At 35.7% G+C, this 25,734-nt stretch overlaps 2 protein-coding genes across 3 annotated transcripts; both read right to left on the bottom strand.

Annotated features, from left to right (window-relative positions):
- Positions 1-790: 790 nt before the first annotated feature.
- LOC127442230 (Golgi integral membrane protein 4-like) lies at positions 791-10,105 on the bottom strand. Its single transcript, XM_051700106.1, has 9 exons — positions 9,637-10,105; positions 8,586-8,660; positions 8,363-8,412; positions 8,189-8,242; positions 7,846-7,996; positions 6,562-6,644; positions 6,287-6,370; positions 5,727-5,784; positions 791-909 (listed from the first exon to the last, which is right to left on the bottom strand). Exons 1-8 carry the CDS (start codon positions 9,821-9,823, stop codon positions 5,740-5,742), a joined length of 729 nt encoding a protein of 242 aa, XP_051556066.1. The 5' UTR covers positions 9,824-10,105; the 3' UTR covers positions 791-909; positions 5,727-5,739.
- A 1,134-nt stretch (positions 10,106-11,239) lies between these two features.
- LOC127442226 (pentraxin-related protein PTX3-like) lies at positions 11,240-19,106 on the bottom strand. 2 transcript variants are annotated; one of them, XM_051700099.1, is made up of 3 exons: positions 18,743-19,106; positions 15,725-16,285; positions 11,240-13,408 (listed from the first exon to the last, which is right to left on the bottom strand). In XM_051700099.1, exons 1-3 carry the CDS (start codon positions 18,873-18,875, stop codon positions 12,792-12,794), a joined length of 1,311 nt encoding a protein of 436 aa, XP_051556059.1. In that variant the 5' UTR covers positions 18,876-19,106; the 3' UTR covers positions 11,240-12,791. The 2 variants fall into 2 exon arrangements, with proteins under 2 accessions (XP_051556059.1, XP_051556058.1); XM_051700098.1 differs by having other exon boundaries at positions 11,242-13,408; positions 15,725-16,288.
- Between the last annotated feature and the right edge of the window lie 6,628 nt (positions 19,107-25,734).

Below are 25,734 nucleotides of genomic sequence, written 5' to 3'. Positions count from 1 at the left end.
ACTGAGACTAACGTTCCACCTAGCATCTCATTTTGAGTTTCATGAATAAAGAGATTCATAAGGGTTTGAAACAGCATGAGGGTGAGGAATTAATGACAGAAATTTCGGTGAACTAGCCCTTTAATAAAATGTTATACATTCAGAAAAACCCTTATCACCATAAAAAAAAGTAAAAAAAAAAAAAAAAAAAAAAGACATTTTTCTTACCTTCAGCAATAACTTGATCCAAAGGCTCAAAGTGTTCTTCGGTTCTGTGGAGTGTCTCTGTCTGTGTCTTTTTCTCCAAGGTTTGGCTTAGAGGTTTACTCGGGTTAATGCTCAGCTCTTCTAAATTTGATAAGGAATGTTCCAGCGCTGCCTGTTTCCTCTCATCCTCTCCTCCTCTGTCCTTTGATGTGCTTCTTTCCTCTTTCTGCCCTTTTCCCTCTGCAAAAACATCAATTTGAGGCGGCTGCTTCACTGCTACTTTGGTCTCATTGATATCCAACACACCTTGAGGGGATAACCCATTTCCCTTTCCCTGATATCCTTCCACCTGTAAAGCACAAACATCCATATGCCCAAAGTGTAGTGTGGCTTGGTGATAAGACACTCACATTAGCCACTGTCTAGAAGCTGAAAAACTAGCCAAAATGTCCTACAAATATATACTTAAAACTACAGTAGGAAATGAGAATAATGAGAATAAAGCATTGCTGGTCACAACATCTACTGTGAATAAGTGATTTTCTTGTGTACCTGATGTGGCTTAAAATCCAGTTCTTCTTTTTGGCTCTTCCTGTGTTCTACTGCCTCCAGTTCATGGCTGTGTGTGGTTGCACTGGGTAATGTATGGATCTTAGCTGCTTGGACTGCATTGGATGCTTTATAGCGATTCTCCTTTAATTGCCTCAGTTCTTCCACCTGAAGCTTTATTCAAACATTAAATAAAGATAGAATAAAAATATTTGAAGTGATAATTTCTGATCTATAGATAAGGCATGAAAGTCATACTGAATGAGACTTGATGCAATGAAACAAAACACAGAGAGACTCTAAGACATAAACTAAATAATCAACCAAGGGAAAATGCAGTGAATTCATAATTTGAAATATATTCTAAGTCATATATTCTAACCTTCATAAATAATTGTTGTAAATAAGGAGAATCATAAGGAATTAAAAAATTCTGGTTCCAATTCTTCTTAACGATTCTGATACCTTAATTTCATTCATGATTCTTTGAGTACTTTTGAGGAAAAAATAAGAAATGCAATATTTGCAGTAAAATGCAGTTACTATTTAAGTCTCGCAAGTTGGACATGGTGAAATGAAAGACTTGCAATTCAGAAAGCATTTGATTCACTTAAACGAACTGGTTGATAAGCATCATTCGTTCGGGAGGTAGAGTGTATATTTTGCGGTGTAGATAGTGGTTTAGAGGTATTGAGTTATGATGCTTTAAACAATGTATTTAAAATAAATTGGATTATTCAATATTTAAAGAAGAAAGACAGCATTTGGAATTAATTTCCCAACTATCTGTTCAAGCAAATGGGTAACCTCATTTTAATTGAAGTGTAATTATTCAATTGAAAAAATACCAGTTAAGCTTGCAAAATTCCATAAACAAGCTCTCATGGCATGGACAATGGCCTATAAGCATAATTTTTCAAGGAGATACTATATTTGGAACAACAAAGACATTCTATACAAAAATAAATCTCTATTTTTCGATCTATAGTCAGTCAATTATTAAAAGTGACGGAATTCTGTTAACATATAGAGAATTTTTGGATAAATTTAAAATACCAGTTAGACCTAAGGAATTTGCAGTTGTAATGGATGCAATCCCCAAAAAGGTATGGGGAGAGAAAGACCCAAATCTTGTTGACTTTAAGGATAAAATATTTATTGGTAATACAAATAGTTTCAAATAATTACATTAGAAATATACTAAATAACATTGTATATCCCCCAGCTAATTTTTCAAAACATTTTTTTGGTCTTCTGTGTTTGGAGACTTGAATTGGCATAAAGCCTGGAGAACAGTGGATACATTTTACATTAATAACAAAATAAAAGAAGTTTTTTTTTTAAAGTAATGCATAGAATATATCCAGTAAAGCATGTGCTGGAGCATTTTAAACTGGATATTGATTATCTTGCGACTTTAAAAATGACAAGGAAACTATTTTTCATTTATTTTTCATTGTATATATACAAAAATATTTTGGGTTGATGTGGAACGTTTAATTAATCAGAAATTTAACATTGCTTTACAGCTGAGTGGAGCTGACATAATGGTATACTTCAATGACCATGAATTAATAATGAAAAAGCATATCTTATACAATTGTTAATCCTAATGGGAAAGTTTCACATTCATAAAATGAAATGGTCTCACTCCAAACCAATTTTTTTTCACTTTGAAAATGATTTAAAAAAATATTGTAATGTTCTATACAAATATAAAGGTAAAAAGGCGATTACAGCCTGCAGTATTGTAAGCAAGTATGATATTTTTACATAAGTGGCACCACTTTCCTCTTTGTTTTATTTATTTTATTGTACTCTGGCACCTGTTTAGTACTGTTTTTTTTTTTTCTGTTTTTTTCCAAACATCTGAATGTACAATTCTCATTGTATTGTTCTTGAAAAACAAATTATTTATATATATATATATATATATATATATATATATATATATATATATATATATATATATATATATAGTGGTGTAGATTCAGAAGAACCTGCTCAAATTCCGGCGCTGCTGAATAGCAATGCAGGAAACATTAACTGTCCCTGCATTCAAAATCGTATACTGTCAGAATATGTACTGTATTTGATGAAGGGCAGACTTCTCAGCTGGTAAAACAGTACGTACTTCAGGTATGCATGCGAGTAGTATGAATAAATTTTGGATATACTGTACTTCCTCCAGGGACATGGGTATTGCCCTGTGACCCAAATATATAATGTAATAACAACAACCGTGAAAATAATCTACTCTGGTTTTGTAAAAAAAAAAAAAACATCATTTATGCACAATGAACAACTTTCTTAGTATACAGTATATGGCACTTACAGTTGGAAAGAGCCGTCCAACTCGCAATTCAACGCCGTTCTTACAAATCCGACGTTTTAAAGTGGTCATGACATGCCATTTTTTTTTATTATTTTAATATGTTCCTTGCGGTTCACTTATAAAATTAGCAAAAAACAAACAAACAAAAAAAATCATATTTGTAAAACATGCTCATTTTCCACCTTTATTCTGACCCTCTGTCAGAAACGCTCAGTTTTGGTGCTACTTCTCCTTTAAAGGGGTCATGAAATGCTCTTTTTTATGGTTTCATTATCTTCCCTGAGGTCCACTAATAATGTTAGTAAAGTTTTTTTTTCTTTCAATAATACATAATTTTGTAATATATGATAATTTTCCACTCTGTCTCTGACCATCTTTCTGAAAAGCTCGAGTTTTGCCTCAGCTCCTCCTTTAAACTTCAATGTAAACACCCTCTGTTAAGATTGGCTAAAAGTGTGCAGCCCCTCAAATTCAGCCATATTTAAACTCAGTCGGAAGAGAATAAACAAGCACCAAAACATTAGAAATGTACATTTCACGGTTTACACATAACGCACATCCAACACACTGCATCCGAATATATTACACTATTCATCTCAAGCAAAACTGTTAACACTCACACCCTGTCTACACCGGATGCTATAATCAATGATGCTGTCTACCATGGAAGCATGCATCCATTGCGGTGCGTCACTACAACAGTAAGCAAACAGGTGTCTCATTCCATTTTGCACTGCCGTTACTAATGCCAACAACACAAAGAAACATTTCAGAAAGTTTGTGTCGACGTGCCCGGTGTAGACAACGTCAAGCCGTTGCGTAGCGTCAATGGACGCACCCTGTGTAGACAGCGTGTAAGCATCATAAACAATCATGACACTTGAAATATTAATAAATGGAACTGTTTAATTATGTTTTTGATCGAGTCCAATAGTGTTTTTAACTGTCCCATATCCTTCAGTGACAATTCTTTGGCAATGACTCATTTATGACTGCTTCACAAGATGCAAACATCAAGTTTATTATCCTGCACTGAGGTGCACATCGCTGGAAACAAATCAAAATGGTAAAAGATGTCCATCTAGTGCCTTTACATACATCAACAATTAAAAATACCGCTGATAGGCAAAAGGACAGTTTGTTGACTGGTTTGAGCAACAAAACAACAGGAGCCAAAGCAGCTGATGAAACAAATCTTCTCTTTAGAGTTGAAACTTGACACTGCGTCTTTTAAAAGTGTGCCAGAGAGATGACAACAGTCAAAGACGTCTGTGTAGTACTTGTTTGTATACAAAAATAATTAAAAATAGTCCAGATGGGTCCCCTTTTGTGTTCAGGAGTAATTAGGCCACGACAGTAGGCCTTTTGTCCTTCTGTCTCTGTTTATGAGCCAAGTGAGCACCAGTGGGCGGGGCCATGACTTGTTGCTGTAGAGGCCATCTTGAATTAATAAGTACCCCAAGTGACGTAGGGTTGTCACGGAAGTAGAGAATGGGGCATTTTGGCAGCTTCGTTTCAATAAATGCTTTTGGGGATTATGTTTTGAGTTCTGGAATTTACAGTATTTTTTTTTTTATATAGAAGAATGACATCTTATATGTCAAAATATCAAGGAAAATGTGATTCCTCATGACATGACCCCTTTAAGACTTGACAGTAAACGCCCACTGTTATGATTGGCTCTCTGCTGTTGACTGACCTGCTTTCTCCTTGCTATCTCACTGCTCATCGCTACTGGGAGGGGCTATGGAAGCGATTAAAGGTTAAGTAGGTGTAGACAAAGGCGGTCAGATGCAAATGTCTACCACAGTGTGACATCACAATGTAGAGGAAATAGAGAACGAGTCGTTTTGGCAGCTTGTTTTCAACAAATGCCGTTTTTTGCAGTGAGGAGGAAGTTTTGAGTTCTGAAACTTACAATTTGTTTTTATAGCACAATGACCTCTTATATGTCAAAAGATCTAGGAAAATTTGATTCCTCATGACCCCTTTCAATGTGACATCTCCTCAGCTCCTGAGGGATTATTATGGAATCGTTAAGTGTCCAGTCGATCCGCACTTCAGAATCTCGCTGGAAATAGTATAATCCAGGTATTCCTCGCATACTGTTTTATAAATACTGAGGATTCGGCTCCACTGGCATACTGTTTTTGGCATAATACTGTATATAGTAAGGAAGTATGGATATTCGGACACAGCTAGAGTATATTATTACGGAGTTACGTAGGTGGAAGAATGCTCGTTCGTGAATCGTTAACGAAACAGTAAACCATGAAAATCAATCGGTTCCAGTTCTGAATAAGGATCGGTTCACGGTTCCCAACCATAGTTGTCAAGGAACCCCCTTAGTTTTATTTGAGAATGTTCTATCTCTAATGGAAGTCTGGTGACTGGAGCACTTTCTGAAATAATGCTAACTGCCTACTACACATTATACTACACATTTGTTTTTGTATCACATGATGTTACTGCAAAGACGTTATGTCATTTGATGTAAAAAAAAAAATAAATAAAATAAAGGTGTATAAGCCATTTTAATGTTAGAATGCATCACACAGAGGCACTTAGCGAGTATATCTAAATATTCAATCAGCTCAAAATGTTCAGTCGCTGATGTCAGTAGAATGTTAATGGCTGGCAAACATGCATCACTCACACAGGGTCAACTGTCAGGATGGGAACACATCTGTAGTCATTACGGCTGAAGCTGCACCCTGAGGCACAGAAAAAGATTACCTGTTATCTGAGTCTTTAGACATACTCAGGAGGTATGCATAGCTAGACATGTCCTACGAAATAAGCTCCATCTGTATCCACATTTTATCTGACTGTCTCCATTGGACTAGATGCCATGGAATCTTAGGGAAGAACACAATTAATAGTTGCAGACAGCTCTTGAATGTTGTTTAATTATGTGGGATTCATTCAATATAGTCAACAGATGAACTATGACTATGATCAGTAATGAACAATATTTTCTCACATTAATAGTAAACATTGTATATTAGGCAGAATTAGTATGTGGACAGCCAGTGTTAAAAGCATTGCTCCAGGTAACTGGAGATGTAAATAACGTTCAAGAATTGTTCTGTTATTTGCGGAGTTAAAAGTGTTGCAGCATGCAGTGAAGGAATGTGATATACACCAAGCATGATACATGCACAAATACATCCTGATCACACTAAACCTAAAGCAGCAGTCAGAAATGTGAATTACCTGGGCTGCAACAAGTGCATTTTTATGGTCTTCTAATGTGAGTGAAAGATGATCTTTTGAAGCTTTTAGGTTCTTGTGCTGCTCCTGCAATTTTAAGAAATTTAAGTCATTTTTTTGTATGTTAGTGTTTAATAGCAAGAGTTCACAATTATGAGAGACAGCAATTATCTTTCCTTTTCCACAATTATCTTTTCTGAACTACTACATGCAAATTCAAACTCCCTTTAAACCCAAATCACATAATATATCCCAGAATCTTTTGTACATTCTCTAACCCGCACGTCAAGTAACTGTGTGTAGATGTCCTGATGAGCTTTCCGCAGCTGTCTGTTCTCCTCTTGAAGATTGTATACATTCTCTGCAAGGGGAAAATTAAGTGATAAAGGATTCTAGCAAAGGTGTACAGAGGGGTGCTTTTTAAATGGATAGAAAAGGATCCTAAAATGAATAGTTTCACAAAAATACAAATTCTATCATAATTTACACATCCTCATGTTGCTCCAAAAACACAAGTGACTTTCTTTCTTCAATGGAATACAAAATCTGTTCATCACACTAAGTATTTGTATGTCTTCAGAAGACTTGGAATATAATGCATGAGTCGTATGGACTACTGTTATGAAACTTTTATGGTGTTTTGTTTTTTTGGTTTTGTTTTTTAATTTTGGAGCTTTGCCAGACTGAGTCCCTTTTCAATTTCATTTTCATAGAAAAGAGTGGATTGGGAATATTTCAACATTTCTCTTTTTGTTTTACATGTATGAAAAAGTCATTAATGTTAAAAATGTTCATTTTTGGGTGAACAATACCTTTAAACGTGAGGACTTAAAGGGATAGTTCACCCAAAAATGAAAATTCTCTCATCATTTACTCACCCTCATGCCATCCTAAATGTGAACGACTTTTTTTCTTCTGCTAAACACAAACGAAGATTTTTAGAAGAATATTTCAGCTCTGTAGGTCCTCACAATGCAAGTGAATGGGTACCAAAATTTTGAAGCTCCAAAATGCACATAAAAGGAGCATAAAAGTAATCCATATGACTCCAGTGGTTAAATCCATATCTTCAGAAGCGATGTGAAAGGTGTGGGTGAGAAACAGATCAATATTTAAGCCCTTTTTTCTTTTTATAACAATCGATATCCACGTTCACATTGTTCTTCTTTTGTTTTTGGCGTATCACATTCTTCATGCATATCCCCACCTACTAAGCAGGGTGGCAAATTTATGGTAAAAACTGATTTAAATATTAGTCTGTTTTTCACCCACACCTATCATATCGCTTCTGAAGATGTGGATTTAACCACTGGAGTCTTATAGATTACTTTTATGCTGCTTTTATGTGCCTTTCAGAGCTTTAAAATGTTGGTACCCTTTCACTTGCATTGTGAGGACCTACAGAGCTGAAATATTCTTCTAAAAATCTTCATTCGTGTTCAGCAGAAGAAAGAAAGTCATACACATCTCGGATGGCATGAAGATGAGTAAATTATGAGATAATTTTTTATTTTTGGGTGAACTATCCCTTTAAATAGGAATATGAGTAATACACTGATTACCTTTCAGTCTGGATATATCAACCTCCTTCTCCCTCTGCAAGTGGTCCATTTCCTGCCTGTGCTCATCCAGAACATGTTCGTGATCTTCCCCTTGATTTTGGTGTTTCTCTTGAAGTTCATAATATTGCATTCTTAAGTCTTCATGCTGGGCCTGATCGTATCGAAGTCGACAAGCAAGAGAAGAATTATTGTTATGTTTCACATTACATTTATATGGTTGTATCAGATACAGTTTCAACAATTAAAGCAGCGAATAAAATTACAATTTGCATATACTGCATAATTGCATTTTAGAAACTTTTTAAATGCATTTTAATAACTCCCATTAGGAATGCCATCTCACCTTTAGGATTTGGTGCTCCGTCTGCAGAGCATTCAGTCGATAGGTCGACTCTTGCTGTTAGGTGAAACAAAACGTAGTTATTTTGCATCTTAAAACCATGTCAGCTATAACAGCTCTGTCATGTTTACACATATTTAGTAATCAAACTCTATCAGCTTTAGATTCTAGTCTTACCTTTTCTTTGTTGAGGGCCTTTTGTGATTCCCGTTTAAACAAAAGGAAATCTGTGATGTATTGACATTCAATAACAGCTTTTAAAAACAAACTTACAGCACACTGTAGTCAGTAAAATTCACTCATTATCATTATCTTTCATTATCATTATCAATTCACATTCAGATAATGTGGGTTGTGTGTATCAGGAAATCAATGATTGTGCTAATGAACAGGACATTACCCTCTTCAGCCTTCTTATGCTCAAGTCGCTCTTTCTGGAGGGATTTTTCTAGTTTAGAATGATGCTCGTATACCACTGAGGACAGAAAAAGAGACAGAGAGAAAGTCAGAGAGTAAATATTAGCACAAGTAGCCCCTAAAATGTCACAGAGAGGTGAAAATTCTCAATGTAGTGGTATCTAAGTTTCTCAAAGACCCCATTCAGAGGGGTGATTTCCACAAAACCTGTTAGGGAAAATTACCGCTCATATTTTTACCCTCAAATCTATACAAAAATGCAATTATAATTTGCGTAAAGGAAATATATATTTCTATATTTAGGACCATTAGGATTTTTTTGCAATATGACATTAATTTTTGAACCTTGAGCACAGTTTACCATCCAGTTCTCATTACCTTAACCTGTCCAGACATTTTACTTTTACTATTAATATTTTTTTTATATTAAAATATTTTATTTTTAATATAATTCTCATTACTGCAACACAGTATTTTTATTATTATTATTATTTTATTTTTATTATTTATTTATTTTTTTTTTATCATAATGACCATCTATTTTCGGAAATGAGAACTTGGGCGGGTAAAATGTGCTCGTCATAAAAATGTCACAATGTAAAAATCTTAATGGCCCTAAAAGTAGTCTGTGATATGCTTAATAAAATGTATTATTTGTTTCTTTATAGGACCAGGACATTTTCTTGACATTTTTTTTTTTTTTTGTGAGAATCACCCATAGACACCAACTGCAAATCATTAACTAAAGATTGTATGTGTAAACAATTAAATTTTTATGTGGCAGTTTAATATTATAATATTTTACAATATTATATTATATTATTAATGATATGTCTATTTTCAGATTCCGAGCGAAGTGTTATGATGATGCATTATATAATGATGACATGACATTCTAACTAAACTGGGCAAGTAAGTTTGAATGGAAATCTCCACAGAATCTGGCTGCATCAGATATTATCACAAAACAATCCGATAATCCATAATCAGGCTAATGCAAAGTGCCGTTTTATGTTTTCATTAATTTTCGTTACCTTGCAGCTGTGCAGAAAGTGACTCCTGATGCTGTTGGTACTTCAATGCTGTCGCCTCTGTCTTTTTCAACTCTTTATGCATCTCATACGAGATCATGAAGGCGCATAACGTCCCGCAGACAAAGATGAGAAGTAAGAAAGACTGAAATATTCTTCTCTGTCGTCTCGAGCAAATGCCTTTCCCCATCCTTTCCTCAAAGAGAGTCGTCGGTTAAGACTATTTTCCATCCGATTCTTCAATAACATAAAATGTTTACGAAACGCACATTTATTTCTCTATGTCGTCGCGATGCTGTCCCTTTAATGGACGCAACTATTTCTTTATCAAATACTTCTCATGTTAGCTCTAATTATAGATACTTAGTCCTAACGTGAAATGTTGCCTCCATACAGCAAATGGCTATGAATTGGCTGTTTTCTAAACTCTCATACGTGTCATTCAGAAAGAACCATCATTATATTTGCCAGTTTGTTCTCCTCAACTCCTCCCTTTTGAGTACACTACCACCCAGAGGCCAATGCGCAGACGACAATATTTTAAACAAATTCTACATTTAAACCGTTTCTGAAAGTTTCAATTCAATGAGAGCATAGCCTTTTGTAATCGAGATTTGTTCTTAATATGCTGGTACTACTTAATTCTTTACTCTTATGAAGGAAGTTATCAAAACGACAGTTTTGTATTTATCTATATCCAGAGTTGGGGAGTAACGGAATACATGTAACGGGATTACGTATTTGAAATACAAAATAAGTAACTGTATTCCACTACAGTTACAATTTAAATAATTGGTAATTAGAATACAGTTACATTCAAAAAGTATTTTGATTACTGAAAAGATTACTTTGCATTTTATTGTCATTTGTTTCATTTAATATTTAGTCTTTTCAGACGGAAAAATGTATGCATATAAATGATGTGATCCAAAGTGCATTTGAACAGCGGTGAAACACTTTTTTATGATGTGTTACATTCATACGAGCAGACAGAGAAGTACGTTTGAAGTAAGTTTGGAGCAGAAGAAATAGAAATAAACCTTGTGTAAATTGTCAGCTTTACGCTAAGCTAAAATACTATTTCTAGCCATTTTACATGCACGTTACCAGGCACGATCATATTTTTTTATCAAGAGAATTCACGTTGGATCATAATTTCTTTTTTTCTAGTAAGACCTTTGTTATTAGGGCAAAAATCATATTCTTGATCATATGTTTTATATTGTTTTCCTGTAAAAATATCTAAAAATCCTTAAAACAAGATCAGTTTGATTTATCTTGTTTTAGAAATAACACTGCATAAGATATTTAGGTTTTTCAGAGAATGTATTTTTAACATGTGTATTTTGTCTTACTGTACTGGCAGAGTTTTTATAGTCAAAACAAGTGAAAAAAATCTACCAGTGCTGAAGAAGTAATACAAAGTATTTAGAATACGTTACTGACCTTGAGTAATCTAACAGAATACATTACAAATGACATTTTACAGCATGTATTCTGTAATCTGTAGTGGAATACATTTCAAAAGTAACCCTCCCAACCCTGTCTATATCATAATCTCTATTTCTATCAGGAAGACTCGCAGACTTGAGTGAAATTTAAGATGACATTTATTTGATGTATATAAAACAGAATGTAATGTCTCTCTTTGGCGTAAGCCCCGTCTGGTGGTCCGAAGAAGTTGTACTCGGAACCGTCATATCCTGCCGGAGATAGGAGGCAGGGGCGAGGAGCCTACCCCTGTGCAGGACGGGACTCAACTGCTGGTGGTGGGGTGGTGGAGGTTGCCGTGTTAGCACACTGAAACAGCAATGTTTTATGCATTGGCTTACATGTGATTGGCTAGGAGTTACCTAGCTAATGGTGCGATGATGTACAGCTGCTAGTCTTCCCACTAGAACTACGCTGTGCTTACATTTCAATTATCATCAACTAACAACTGTAAACCTTAAAAAAAATGGAACTAAACATCTACATGTTGTCATACTCAAAATTCTATCTCTCTCTCTCTCTCTCTCTCTCTCTCTCTCTCATATATATATCCTAACTAAAATCACCATGGTTACAAACAGAGTTAGGATGAAAATATATAAATAAAATATATAATATATCAATAAGGTTCCATTTGTTAACATTAGTTAAAAACATTAGTTAACGTGAGCTAACAACGAACAATTATTTTACAGCATTTATTAATTATATACTAATACATTTTTAAAATCAAAAGTTGTATATGTTAACAATAGTTAATGCACTATGAACTAACATGAACAAACAATTAACAATTGTATTTTAATTAAGATTAACAAATATTAATAAATGTTGTAATAAAGATATTATTAATTCTTAGTTCATGATACCTAATGCATTAACTAATGTTAACAAATGAAACCTTATTGTAAAGTGTTACCTATAGTCCAGACCGTGGTCCATTGTAGTGTCTTTAGGCTTGTCATACACATAAATAAATTAGGTCAGTCAACACATGAGGGCTATTATGACCTTATGACTCTGATAGCACTGGAAAACACAGCTCATTGTAATAAACATTTCATGTACAGGGTGTAATTTAATAGATGCTGTCACAATGGTTTAGGCAAACGCCTTGCTTGGGTTTATTTTGTATTATTTGAAGTCAGACTGAACCAACTGGCAGTAGTCACATTAGAATAACACCAGTGCAGCATTAAGCCAGCCAAACATTGTAAATTGCACATAAACTACAAGAGAGGGCAAATCTGTTTCAAATTATTGGTGAACAATGTAAACAGTCCAGCATGGTGCTGTAAATAAATCCAGACTTGCCCCACCTTAAGTCATTAAAATGTCAAATTGGGAACAACAGAAACAGATCTGCTATTTGTAGTCCATTAATTAGGCTCATTAAGGCACACCACAAGAATTTATTAGCTTGGTACTCATTTGACAAATTCATTTACATTCTAATGCAATTTTCTCATTTATGCATTAAAACAAAAACAAAAACAAAAAACACACAGAATTAAACTGTTTTGATTAACTTTGTGTAAAGTGTTTAAGCTTTATTTGGTATGAACAAGAACTAAAAGCAGTGGTATAAAACACTGAGGTCAATACAAACTCATTGATACTTTAAAATATAATATCTCTTCCTCTTAATGTACAAAAATTGTGTAGCTTCAGTTGATGTACTGAGAACCTCCATGTGGAATGATCTCTGAGACACCCCATCCAATCACATTCCCACGATTATCACATGATCCGTCTTCTTTGGCATACTCTTTTATCCTTCCTGCTTCCAGCACATGGTCCCACATGTTTACTCCTGTCATCTTTCCTGTGAAGGCTACGGATGAGTCCAGTTTTTTGTAGATACCCAACCGGCTGCGCTCCTGCCCAAGCAGAATGAATCCATCACCAGGCAATATGTGCCCCTCGGCTACCCCAGCAACATTGGCAACTCTCTCTCCATTCACCCACAAAGTGGCCAGCCCCTGGTCTGAGCTCCAGGCTCCGCAGAAGTGTGCCCACTGCCCATCTGTTACTAGGTTGTGAGCTTCCACTAGATGGGTCTCACCACCCACTGTTAGGAGCAAAGAGCGCCTTGCCAAGAGAAGCTGGAGCTCCTGAGTGTTTTTCCTGGTGCCATAAGAGAAAAGCACTGTTCTGTTCAGAGACTGAGTCACCTTGGCCCACATGCAGATTGTAAATGATCGTAGGGAGAATGATTTGGAGGGTGTCACCTCTGCAAAGATGTGCTTGGAACGCATTGGAAATAATAAAGCCATTTCACAGCCTTTGGAAGAGAGAGAGAGAGAGAGAGAGAGAGAGAGAGCAAAAATTAAGGCTGCAAATATTCATTAGGGCAATAAGCATGCAAATCAGCATGCAAATGGGTAATTGATGAGAACATGTCCGCTGACTTTTTCTTTTTTGTTTTTGGTATTTTTTCTCAATGCCAAGAATTTTAACAAAGAGTTTCAAATGTACTGTATATATATATATATATATATATATATATATATATATATATATATATATATATAAGGGAAAGTAGGTCCTATGACTGGTAATTACTTAAAGGGATAGTTCACACAAAAAAGAAAATTCTCTCATCATCTCCACTCCCTCATACCATCCCAGATGTGTATGACTTTCTTTCTTCTGCTGATAACAAATTAAGGTTTTTAGAAGAATATTTCAGCTCTGTAGGTCCATACAATGCAAGTGAATGGTGACTAGAACTTTGAATCTCCAAAAATCACATAAAAGTCAGCATAATAATCCATTTGACTCCAGTGGTGAAATCCATATCTTCAGAAGCGATGTGATAGGTGGGTAAGAAACAGATCAATATTTAAATCCTTTTTTGCTATATATTTTCCTCCCTGCCCAGTAGGTAGTGATATGCATGAAGAATGTGAATCGCTAAAAACACAAGAAAAATGTGGAAGTGAAAGTGAAAGATTTAACTGTAAAAAGGCCTTAAATATTGATCGGTTTCTCACCCACACCCATCATATAGCTTCAGAAGATATGGATTTAACCAGTGGAGTCTTGTGGATTACTTTTATTCTGCCTTTATGTGATTCTTTTAAGATTCAAAGTTCTGGTCACCAGCCACTTGCATTGTATGTATCTCAGAGCTGAAAATATTCTTCAAAAAATCTTCGTTTGTGTTCTGCAGAAGAAAGAAAGTCAAACACATCTGAGATGGAATGAGGATGAGTTAATGATGACAGTTTTTTCATTTTTGGGTGAACTATCCCTTTAAATCTGCCGTCATTTACTCCCCCTATTGCTGTTCCAAACCCATATGACTTTCTTTCTTCCATGAAATACAAAAGGAGGTTCTGCGTAATGTTCTTTATTATGTGGAACACAAACAAAGATATTTTGAAGAATGTATGATGTGTTTTTGTCCACACAATGTAAGTCAGTGGTATCCAAATCATTCAAGCTCCAAAAGGACATAAAGGCAGCATAAAAGTAATCCATATGTCTCCAAAAGTGTGAACGAGCTTAATCCGCCAAGGAGACTGCATATGTCAAGATTTATAGTGAAAAAGAACTTACATTTTGATCTGTTTCTCACCCAAAGCAGTCGCTTCAGAAGACATGGATTAAACCACTCAAGTCGTAAGGATTACTTTTTGGCTGCCTTTATGTCTTTTTTGGAGCTTGAAAGTTTTGGATCCCATAGACTTACAATGTATAGACAAAAACACACCATAGTCCTACATCCTTCAAAATATCTTTGTTTGTGTTCGCAGAAGAATGAAAGTCATATAAGTTTGAGACGGCATAAGGGTGAGTAAATTATAAGAGTATTTTTGGGTGAAGTATCCCATTTTAAATCACACTTTTGCCTTCACTAGTTCATTTTAAAAGTTCCTGTGGTATGACAAATGATTAAAAAAAAATATAGATATATTTGTATTTGTTTTTACGTTTTATCCCCTTTTCTCCCCAATTTGGAATGCCCAATTCCCACTACTTACTAGATCCTCGTGGTGGCGAGGTTACTCACCTCAATGTGGGTGGCAGAGGACAAGTCTCAGTTGCCTCCGCTTCTGAAATCCGTGCATCTTATCACGTGGCTTGCTGTGCATGACACTGCGGAGACTCACAGCATGTGGAGGCTCATGCTGTTCTCCGCGATACACGCACAACTTACCATGTGTCCCATTGAGAGCGAGAACAATTAATTACGACCACAAGGAGGTTACCCCATGTGACTCTACCCTCCCTAGCAACCGTGCCAATTTGGTTGCTTAGGAGACCTGGCTGGAGTCACTCAGCACATCCTGGATTCGAGCTCACGACTCCAGGGGTGGTAGTCAGCGTCAATACTCGCTGAGCTACCCAGGCCCCGACAAATGATTTTTTAAACATACGAATATTCAATAAGCTCTCAGTTAATATATAGCCATGAAAGCTGCATGCAAACTAATTGCAAAAGTATTATCAAAATGCTGTTTAAAATAATTTTAGATGGAGTATAGCATGCCATACCGCAGGACATGTCAGCTTCCTAAAAGTATTTCATACCAACTATCCACATAGAGTGGTTCTAAGCATATTTTTTCCAAAAGCTGAAGCAGATATTCACCTGAAGGGATATAATGGTGTGCAATTGCTCTTTGGAAAAGGGCTAGCTGGGCATGCACCCTTTGCAGATCTGCAGCGGTGGCAATTAGCGTTCTCTCCAGCTTCCCGCTATCAGCACTGCTTGCCTCTTGTTCCTTTGGGTATGTGGGTAAAGATTTCATGGCCACTTGTGTCAGACCTACTCCTTGCAGGAAGTTGCTCTCAAGTTTGGTGAGACGTGTGGCCTGGCTCATGCTGAACTGCAGAAGCTGCTGCAACGTTTCATTTTTTTGGGCTTGAAACTTATCTGCAGCCTCTCGAAGCTGCTCCATGACTTTGTTTAGTTTGAGGTTCATCTGCTCCTTTATACCTTTGCAAGTGTTCTCTAAGACTTGGGCACATGCTTTGTTGTTGTTAGAACTAAGCTTCTGGAGTTCCTTCCGTATGTCATTCATCTCCACCTTAGCCATGTCTTCACTCTGCTGCAAGAGCATGTTTTGCCTCATCTGAGTGTCCTCCAGCATGATAAAAAGTTTGTCCCAGCGCAAGATATCTTGGGACTGGCAGGGACTTTGAGTGGCTCCTGCTGTGAGGAGAGAGGGTGAATGTTAGTGCTCTGTGTTGGAATGTGAGGAGACACAATCCTTCAGATGGTAAAACCAATCACATGATACAGCTTGAATTCTGATCAAAATCTACTCACTGTAAAAATGATAATTAAGGCACCTTTTGGAGTTCTTCAGAATGCCACACTGGCGTAGCCCTCTGTTAAACCTATAGGCACCCTTTCAAAAAGTTTTAAATGCTTAATGGAACTCATAGACTGCAAGAACTCTAAAGACTGTCAATAGTTCCTCCTAAATCTAATAAAGGAAAGGTTTTGAGGCACTTGATATATACTGTATTAAAGTTCCATGAGTGCACTATAGGATATTTGAGGCACTTTCAAAAGGAATCCTAGACATTTCTCTATAAGGGTTCCACCAGTGTGGCAATTTGAGAAACCCTGACAGTGTCTCAAGTACCTTTTAATTTTTAGAGTTTTTCTTTAAATACAGACATAAACAACAATAACATTCAAGAGGTTTTTTGTAGTCTTTTCTTCTTGCTCAGCATTGGTGCAGCTTAACTACATTAAAAAATTACTTCATGAGGTAACATCTAAATTAACTGATTTTATTGAAGTCAAAAATATGATTTAACATCCCTGAATCAACTGAATACATAATATTACAGCAACAAAGCTCATTTTAAAGGTTAGATAAAGTAGAAATAGCTCTTAATCTTTAAAGGTGTCATGCATTGCATTTTTTATTTTATTTTATAATGTTCACTGAGGTCCACTTATAATGTTAGTAGATTATTTCATCAAAAATAGTCATAATTTAGAAATAATTGTCCATTTTCTATCCTGTTTTTGGCCCTCTGATTAAAAAGCTAAATTTTTGGGTCATGTCCCCTTTAAGACTTCAATGTAAATGCCCACTGCTATGATTGGGTAACATCTTTGCATATGAAATAAGTGTCAACGCCCCCGCCTGTAGCTGTGTGGAATTGTTTTGAAAAATTCGGATGGTCATGCGACAGCAGGGTGCATGGACTAAGTGGGACCAGGTAGATTATCGAAACATCTCTTGGGGAGGGCTTTGGGAAGCTGAGCCCCTTCACCTGAAGTTCCTAATCCTGTCCGTTTATGACGTCCTCCCAAATCCAGCTAACCCCTTCTGTTGGGGTAAATCTGAGCACTCCAAGCGCTTTCAGAGTGGTATAATGTGTATATTACAAACTAATGTGTATATTACAAACTGATTACAAATTACATGCCAAAAAATGCAATCAGTAACATAATCTCATAGATTACATTTTTGGGGTAATCTAATCCGATTACTTTTAAATTACTTTTGGATTACATTCAACCTAATCATTTTAACATAAAAGTACAAAGAGGATTCTTTGAACTGTTGTGTACCTTGTGGGCAGGACCCAGAGATGGCATCCATTAGATCCTTTAAAGCAATTAGGTTCAATGTATAAGCTGCACACCATTGGTGAGGTAGTAAGAAATAATACTTTTTTTTAAAACACATATATCTAGTTTGTTTTAAATGCATTAAACAATAGAAACATTACATGAACAAACATTAATGAACCTGAAATCAACAGTAATGACACCATAAGGCCAAAACTAACAGTTCAAAACACTGACACACTTACTTTGAACTCTTACTACTTATTAATAGTCCATCACCTATTCCTTATTGAGGTGCATATCTTACTGTTGTAACGTAAAAGGAGCACCTGCTCAAAATGTTCATCTGTTAGACTATTGCACCTCGGGGTTAGAATATGATGATATTGGTATGAAAATGATCAATAAATTATTAACAATTTACTGCCATTGCCTTGTTAATATGTAATCATGTAATCTATGAAAAAGTAACTGTAGTCCTGTAGTTTTTTGTAATCTGATTACATAAAACAGATTACATGTAATCAGTTACTACAGCACTGTCCATAAGTAATCCAAAAATAATCAGATTTTATTACCTAAAAAATACGATAAAAGATTTTATTGTACGTTAATGATTGCAATTTTTAGTCATGTAATTTGTAATCAGTACCAGATTACAATTCAGAAGTAATCTACCCAGTAATCTACTTTTCAAAACTTTTTTATTTGTGAAAGCTATGGTGGGTCATGACATTGTGCTTTTATTGCATTGTGCATTATAAATACAGATATATAAGGGTGAATACAGGTAAAGTAAGACACTTTTTGCCCTTCATCTCAATGACAAAAAGTGTATCACTTTACTTCTATTCACCCTATTAAAATAGATTTACAGAACGCTTGATGTAGTTCATTTGAAAATAATTTACAATTGCAATTTGGAATTGGGCTCAATTAGATGAGAGACAGACAGTGCTGCTTTGAAACAGGGTATCACTTTTCATTTGAGAAGCAGTATTTCTGTATAACATTCATAAATAAAAATTTAATTATGAGAGACCTCAAAAAGGTATCTTGAATTTTACTTACTTTGCTGGAGGTCACCATTAATGATTTCATTGTAGTAGAGATCAGAGTAATCCTCTCCATATGCATAACCAAACACATTCCCGTTCAAAAAGCAAGACAGACAGAGGGCCAACACAGCCCCAGGCGCATACATTCTGATGTTAATATTGGTATGTATTTTTGCCTTTCTCAGAATGCAACAAGATTATTGTTAGGTAAATCAGATGTTCCACTGCCACTGTTTGCCCCTGTGGCTTCTTCCTGTGTTGTTCCTGAGCAATCCTTTGGCTACCGTCCAGCACTGGAAGCCCACTGAGCGTACATGAGGCTGAGCAGGCTCTTTTAAACTTAACACACAGAGCAGGGGTGTCACAGTGTGAGCAATACTTTGTTGGATGTGGGAAGCATATGTTATGTACTCAAATATCACAGCCCTTTACTGTTGGTTGGGCAAGAAATTGTCATAGGGGTGTGGAAAATAAAAGTAAGAAAGGGGCTGGGTCTCCCCTTCACTGAGAAATCTGTCTCAGGTCAAGGTTAAGAGTAAGAGAAACTTGGGTTAATCCATTGGGAGCTTTCCTCTTGCTTAACCCTCAAGTTGTTCCAAACCCCTATCATTTCCATGAATTATCTAGCAGAATAGCCAAGCTGCTCTGTCCTTGATCACCTTTCACTTTTATTATTTTTCAAAGAATGACAATGGAAATGAAATGTGACCAGAAACAGAGCATAGCCATTCTGCTGAATATCTCTATTTGTGTTCCATGAAAAAAGAAAGTAAGTCATATGGGTTTGGAATGACATAATGATTACTTAATGAATACAGAATTTCATTTTTAGGTGGACTATCCCTATAGCTCTTTGAACATTAACAGGTCCCATAAATATTAACACTGAGTGCATTAGAGCATCAACTCTTCTGACTTTAGCTGAACTGATTGGACAATTTGCAGAGAGAGAAAAGAACCTTGTGAATAATTGCTCAAACAAAATGTTGAAATAATTGTGCATTTGGCATTTCCAAAGATCTTCAGACAGGCTCAACATGTTTAAGATTGTCATGGTTTCTGTGATATTTAGACCCTTACACCAAACTGTTAATAATAACATAAACCACTTAATAAACACAGTACAAAACAACAAAGTAACATTCAGAATTCCAGATTTTATACTCTTGAACATAGTTTTCCATGACACAAAGTCAGTCTCTCATATCAGTGTATTCAAAAGTGGATGTAATCCACTGAACATATAGTTACAATATAGTTACATAGATTGAATTAATTATAATGCATAATGTGTATTTGTGTAGAGCAATCACTGTGGCACATGTATTCTTGTTTTAACAGATGCAAATGATGTTGACCTCACTACATTTTAAAATAAATGTACTTTATATGGAAACTTCATCCATTTTGTAGCACTGAAGAATCACATAATACAATCTTTTTTTCAGGTCTTTTTTCAGATCTGTTTTTAGCGTATTGCAAGGTTGTAATATTTTATGTTAAAAAATGTTTTTATAGGCTACATTTTACAATCTGGAAATCTGAAACCTGCTTGAGATTATGAAAAATGTCTACAGTTTATTATGGCTGCTATAAAGAGATCCTAGACTTGTTACCTTTATAAAATGTTGGCTTATGTACAAATGTTAGTTTATCTTTTTCAGTGGTTGACTCTGACTTGACTCTTATTAGTCTTCTGAGAAGTTGTGCATCTTGCCACAGAACGTTAAATTTTGTCTTGATTGTTTCTTTTTTTTTTTATTATTTGTTTTCTGTGTTTTTCAATAAAACAAAATCATTATATATATATTCCTTTTTGCAATATCAACAATCTGCAGAGAAAAGCAATAAATGATGAAGATGGCGTTCAATCAAGATATTTAATAATTATCTCAGAATGTTATAATGTTTTGTGTTATAAATGTTTCATCATTTGAGTATAGCGGACACTAACCCTGTCTCTCTTTTCCCTTGCACTCAATGATTGGCACATTCATATGTTGACATTGAGAGGAACACAGCTTTATTTATGCTAAATCATGCGTGATGCTTTAATCCTGAATTTGAAGCTGTACAACCAGACCCCCTAACCCTTTTGTATAAAATAAAATATAGGCACTTATAGGCAAAACTGTATGAATTGTTAAAGGTATAGTACACCCAAAATTTAAAATTCTCTCATCTCTTACTCACCTTCATGCCATCCCAGATGTGTATGACTGACTTTCTTCTGCTGTACACAAACAAATATTTATTTGAAAATTATTTCAGCTCTGTAGGTCCATTCCATGCAAGTGAATGGTGGCCAGAACTTTGAAGGTCCAAAAAGCAGATAAAAGCAGCTTAATACGACTCCAGTTGTTAAATCTATATCTTCAGAAGCTATATAATAAGTGTGGGTGAGAAACAGATCAATATTTAAGTCCCTTTTTACTATAAATCTCCACTTTCACTTCCAAATTCTACTTCTTTTGTTTCTGGCGATTCACATTCTTCATGCATATCGCCACCTACTGGGCAGGGAGGAGAATTTATAGTAAAAAATGACTTAAATATTGATCTGTTTCTCACACACCTATCCTATCACTTCTGAAGATATGGATTTAAAGTGCACCTATTATGATTTTTAAACGTGACTAATTTTGTTTTAAAGGTCTCATACAATAGATTTACATGCATCCAAGGTCAAAAAACACTTTAATTTGCAGCATTACCTTTTTTTCCCTGTGTCTTAAACGATTCGTTTAATCATCCGTTCTAAAGGATAATTTATATGTAGCTTGACAATAATGTGAGTTAGCCGGTTAGCAGAGGCTAACAGCTAACAGGCTAAAAGCCTGCACTGGCTGTACATGTAAACAGACCAGAGGCGGGTTTTTTGTTACCAAATTACTTAGGTTAGTACAGGAAGTAAGTCTGGAATTACTAACGACTCATTTCAGGTGTTCAGAATCGGTTCTTTCTTTTGGGTGTCAATAACTCCATATTTCATGCACTTTGACTTTTTTACATTCACAAACAGCTATATAACCACTACATGAAAGGTAATATTTGAAAAACCATAATAGGTGCTCTTTAACCACTGGAGTTTTATGGATTACTTTTATGCTGCCTTTATATGCTTTTTTGACCTTCGAGATTCTGGCCACCATTTAATTTTTATGGATTTTATGGACCTACAGAGCTGAGATTTTCTACTAAAATCATCAGAAGAAAGAAAGTCATACACATCTGGGATGGCATGAGGGTGAGTAAATGATGAGAGAATAAAACAATCAAGTTTAGGTTTGGTGAATGATTTTTCACTTTAATGTGTAGCTCTGAGATTCAGACAAAAAAAAAAAAAATAACAATGTGTCCATTTCATTACTAAAGATATTTATGTTCTATTATGAATTATTCAAAAGTTTTCTAATTATTCTCGTTACATTTTAACTTACAGAATGACAAGTTTTTTACCAAAACAGAAGATTAATTTTGTTTAATTATTAAAGTGATATACAGTGCATTTAGAAAGTATTCAGACCCCTTCATTTTTTCACATTTTGTTATGTTGCAGCCTTATGTTAAAATGCTTTCAATTATTATAATTTTTTTCACATCAATACCCCATAATGAAAAAAAAGCAAAAACCAGATTTTTTATAACTTTGCAAATTTATTAAAAAGAAAAAACTGAAATATCACATTGACATAAGCTATGACTCTTGAGATAGAGCTCAGGTGCATCCAGTTTCTCTGGATCATCTTTGAGATGTTTCTACACTTTGATTGGAGTTCACCTGTGGCAAATTCAATTGATTAGACATGATTGTCTATATAAGGTCTCACAGCTGAAAATGCATATCAGAGCAAAAACCAAGCCATGAGGTCAAAGGAACTGCTTGCAGAGCTCAGAGACAGGATTGTGTCAAGGCACAGATCTGGGAAAGGTTACAAAATATTTTTGGCTGCACTGAAGGTTCCCAAGAGCACAGTGGCCTCCATAATTCTTAAATGGAAGGACTTTGGAACAACCAGGACTCTTCCTAGAGCTGGCCACCTGGCCAAACTGAGCAATCGGTGGAAAAAGGCCTTGATTAGAGAGGTGACCCAGAACCCGATGGTCACTTTGGTTGAGCTCCAGAGATCATGTTTGGAGATGGGAGAAACTTGCAGAAGGACAACCATCACTGCAACACTTCACCGATCTGGGCTTTATGGCAGAGTGGCCAGACGGAATCCTTTCCTCAGAGCAAGACATATAAAAAAGCATCTAAAGGACTCTCAGACTGTGAGAAACAAGATTCTCTGGTCTGATGAAACTAAGATTGAACTGTTTGACCTCAATTCCAAGCGTCATGTCTGGAGGAAACCAGGCACCGCTCATCACCTGTGCAATACCATCCCAACAGTGAAGTATGGTGGTGGTGGCATCATGCTGTGGGGGTGTTTTTCAGCGGCAGGGACTGGGGGACTGGTCAGGGTTGAAGGAAAGCTGAACGCAGCAAAATACAGAGATATCCTTAATGAAAACCCTAAGCACACAGTCAAGAACAGAAGTGTGGCTTAGGGACAGCTCTGTGAATGTCCTGGAGTGGCCCAGCCAGAGCCCGAACTTGAACCCAATTGATTTACGTTTTTTTCTTTTTAATGAATTTGTAAAGTTATCAAAAATATGGGGTATGGAGTGTAGATTGATGTGAAATTTTTTTTATAATTTAAAGCATTTTAGCATAAGGCTGCAACATAACAAAATGTGAAAAAATGAAGAGGTCTGAATACTTTCTGAATGCACTGTAGTATTTTGATATAGTAAACTTATAATTAGTACTTTGTCCAATTATAAGTTTAATATAATTTAAGGCACTGCTGATATCCTCTAAGAAATAATGTAGATAAATAAAAACATATGTTTTATAGCAAGGAGCTGTGGTTTTTCTTGTTATAATGCCCTCAGTTGTTGCATTTACCCCAAGACTGTAGTAAAAAAAAGTAGTAAAAAAATCTGGTATGAAACATTAACATTTTTCAATAAAAATAGAGCTTTCTTGGTTCTGCACTATGGGCTACATTCAAAAGTTCAACAAAAAGTATGAGCATACTGTAACTATGTGATTTTAATTCATATCTGCTCACTAAGACAACCTGAATCAGTATGAATGAGCAGTATAGGCAAAAATAAGATCCCTTGTTAAGTAGAATTTATATATTCTATAGACTTAATTCTTAAATTAAAATTAGCTTGTCAAAGTTGGGAATGATAAATATTGCTGTTTTTCTCCAGTCAATAAACAAAGTGTATAAAAATTCCAAAAGACAGAAATTCTGAGAAGCAGTCATTAAGCTGAACGTTTATGAAATCCCTCCTTCAGTGATTTATCATTTGCTGGCATAGCAGTCGTGGCGTTTCATTCCATTCTTCTTTAAACTATTTGTTTACTTTTTATGCGAGTCTTACAGTCATACCACCTACTATGTTTAAAGTAGAAATCTGTGATCACATGATTGTGTTCTCTAGCTGGTTATAGTTCAGTACTCGGTCCACAGCTCATACAGAACACAGCGCTCTTAGTCAGAACAAAATTGAGAACATGTGTAGATGGAAATATTTACACTTCTTTGCCTTCTAGGGGGTGAGGTGGGAATTATACTCAACATGAACCGGGTAACACCAGATCTGGCCTGTTTCTATAAATGGGTTTTGGAATATGAGTTATTCAGGGACTGTGCAGGTGTTCAATAAAAATGTATCTTAGTATGTAAAATATTGCAACAAAAACTCATCCTCAGGAAATCTAGGATTGAAAATGTAATTTAAACCTTGAAGTAAATAGAAAGTTTTAGATTCTGCACTATTTCTAGGTCACTAATCAAGTTGCAAATTAATGACATCGACCATGTAAAAGAAATCGGAAACAGTAGGTTGACTTTTCTTTGGCTAAAATCGGTGCTTACCGAAATTCAAAACACTGCCCCCAGTGGCCAAAGCGGTAAGTGTTGTTGGGCATATGGGCATGTGTGAGCAACATTTTCTCAAATGTCCATGGACGGGCACCAAAAGAGAGTTGAAGCGAGTTGTTTTCAGCTGTACAGGCTGTAATACAGAGAAGAGGAATACATATTTTATTAACTGAACCCCAACCCAAACCCCAAACGTAACCCTAACCATCAGTGGAGTAAAAATGTAATGTAAAAGGGAAAAATGCAACCTCCGAATCACGCTCGTTACTGATTATGCCAATGCGATTACTTCCTGGTTTCAACATGGGATCTGAACCCGGGTCTCCCACGCTGCAGATCCAACGCGCTTGATGGTGATTCAAAAATATCAGATGGGAGATGCTTGGGGTACGGAACTCTCAGAAACAAAATGCAGACTTCCCATGTGATCATGTTTATGTGAACACAAAAGATGCTTGGAACAGTAGCAAGTGGAAAACATACCAAACACCTCGAAATTCTGAAATTCATGTTCATTTTTCAATTTACATTAGCAATAGATGCTATTTACATTAAGTGTAGATGGAAACAAAAAGCATCTTCTTTGCACTAAGTGCAAAAAGTGTTATGTTATTTAAACATAAAATAAAATATTAATCATAAAATAGGAGCATTTTCACTATAGTCCCACACTGGGAACACACTGTATACCAGAGGGTATGAGAACAGACAGGGATGATTCTAATGTACTTTAACAAGTAAATAATGTTTTTATGTTTCAATGTGTACAAATGAGAGCAGGCATTCAGTATACCTTACACACCTTTCTAGTTTCCTGCTTCTGCCCACACCCTCTTTTAAGAGTCTCACGTTTGCCTGCCTCCACTGACACGCATTACAGAATGGAAAATGACCTCAGGCCCATCACCGTCTGAATTGTGGAGCACTGAGGAGAGAGGTGAGGGGTTCAGTATGCTTTGAACAGGAGCAGTTTGTATGTTCACCATCAGCTGCCAAAGCTCTGTGAGGTGGTTCTCTGTTGCCGCTGTTGTATGTCACCACCACAGGATTTAGGAAATCATTA

This window comes from Myxocyprinus asiaticus, chromosome 6 (assembly GCF_019703515.2).
Source record: "Myxocyprinus asiaticus isolate MX2 ecotype Aquarium Trade chromosome 6, UBuf_Myxa_2, whole genome shotgun sequence".
In the NCBI taxonomy this organism is placed as follows: Eukaryota; Metazoa; Chordata; class Actinopteri; order Cypriniformes; family Catostomidae; genus Myxocyprinus; species Myxocyprinus asiaticus.
Note: the sequence above shows the minus strand (reverse complement) of the source record. Positions and strands in the feature narration are given on the sequence as shown.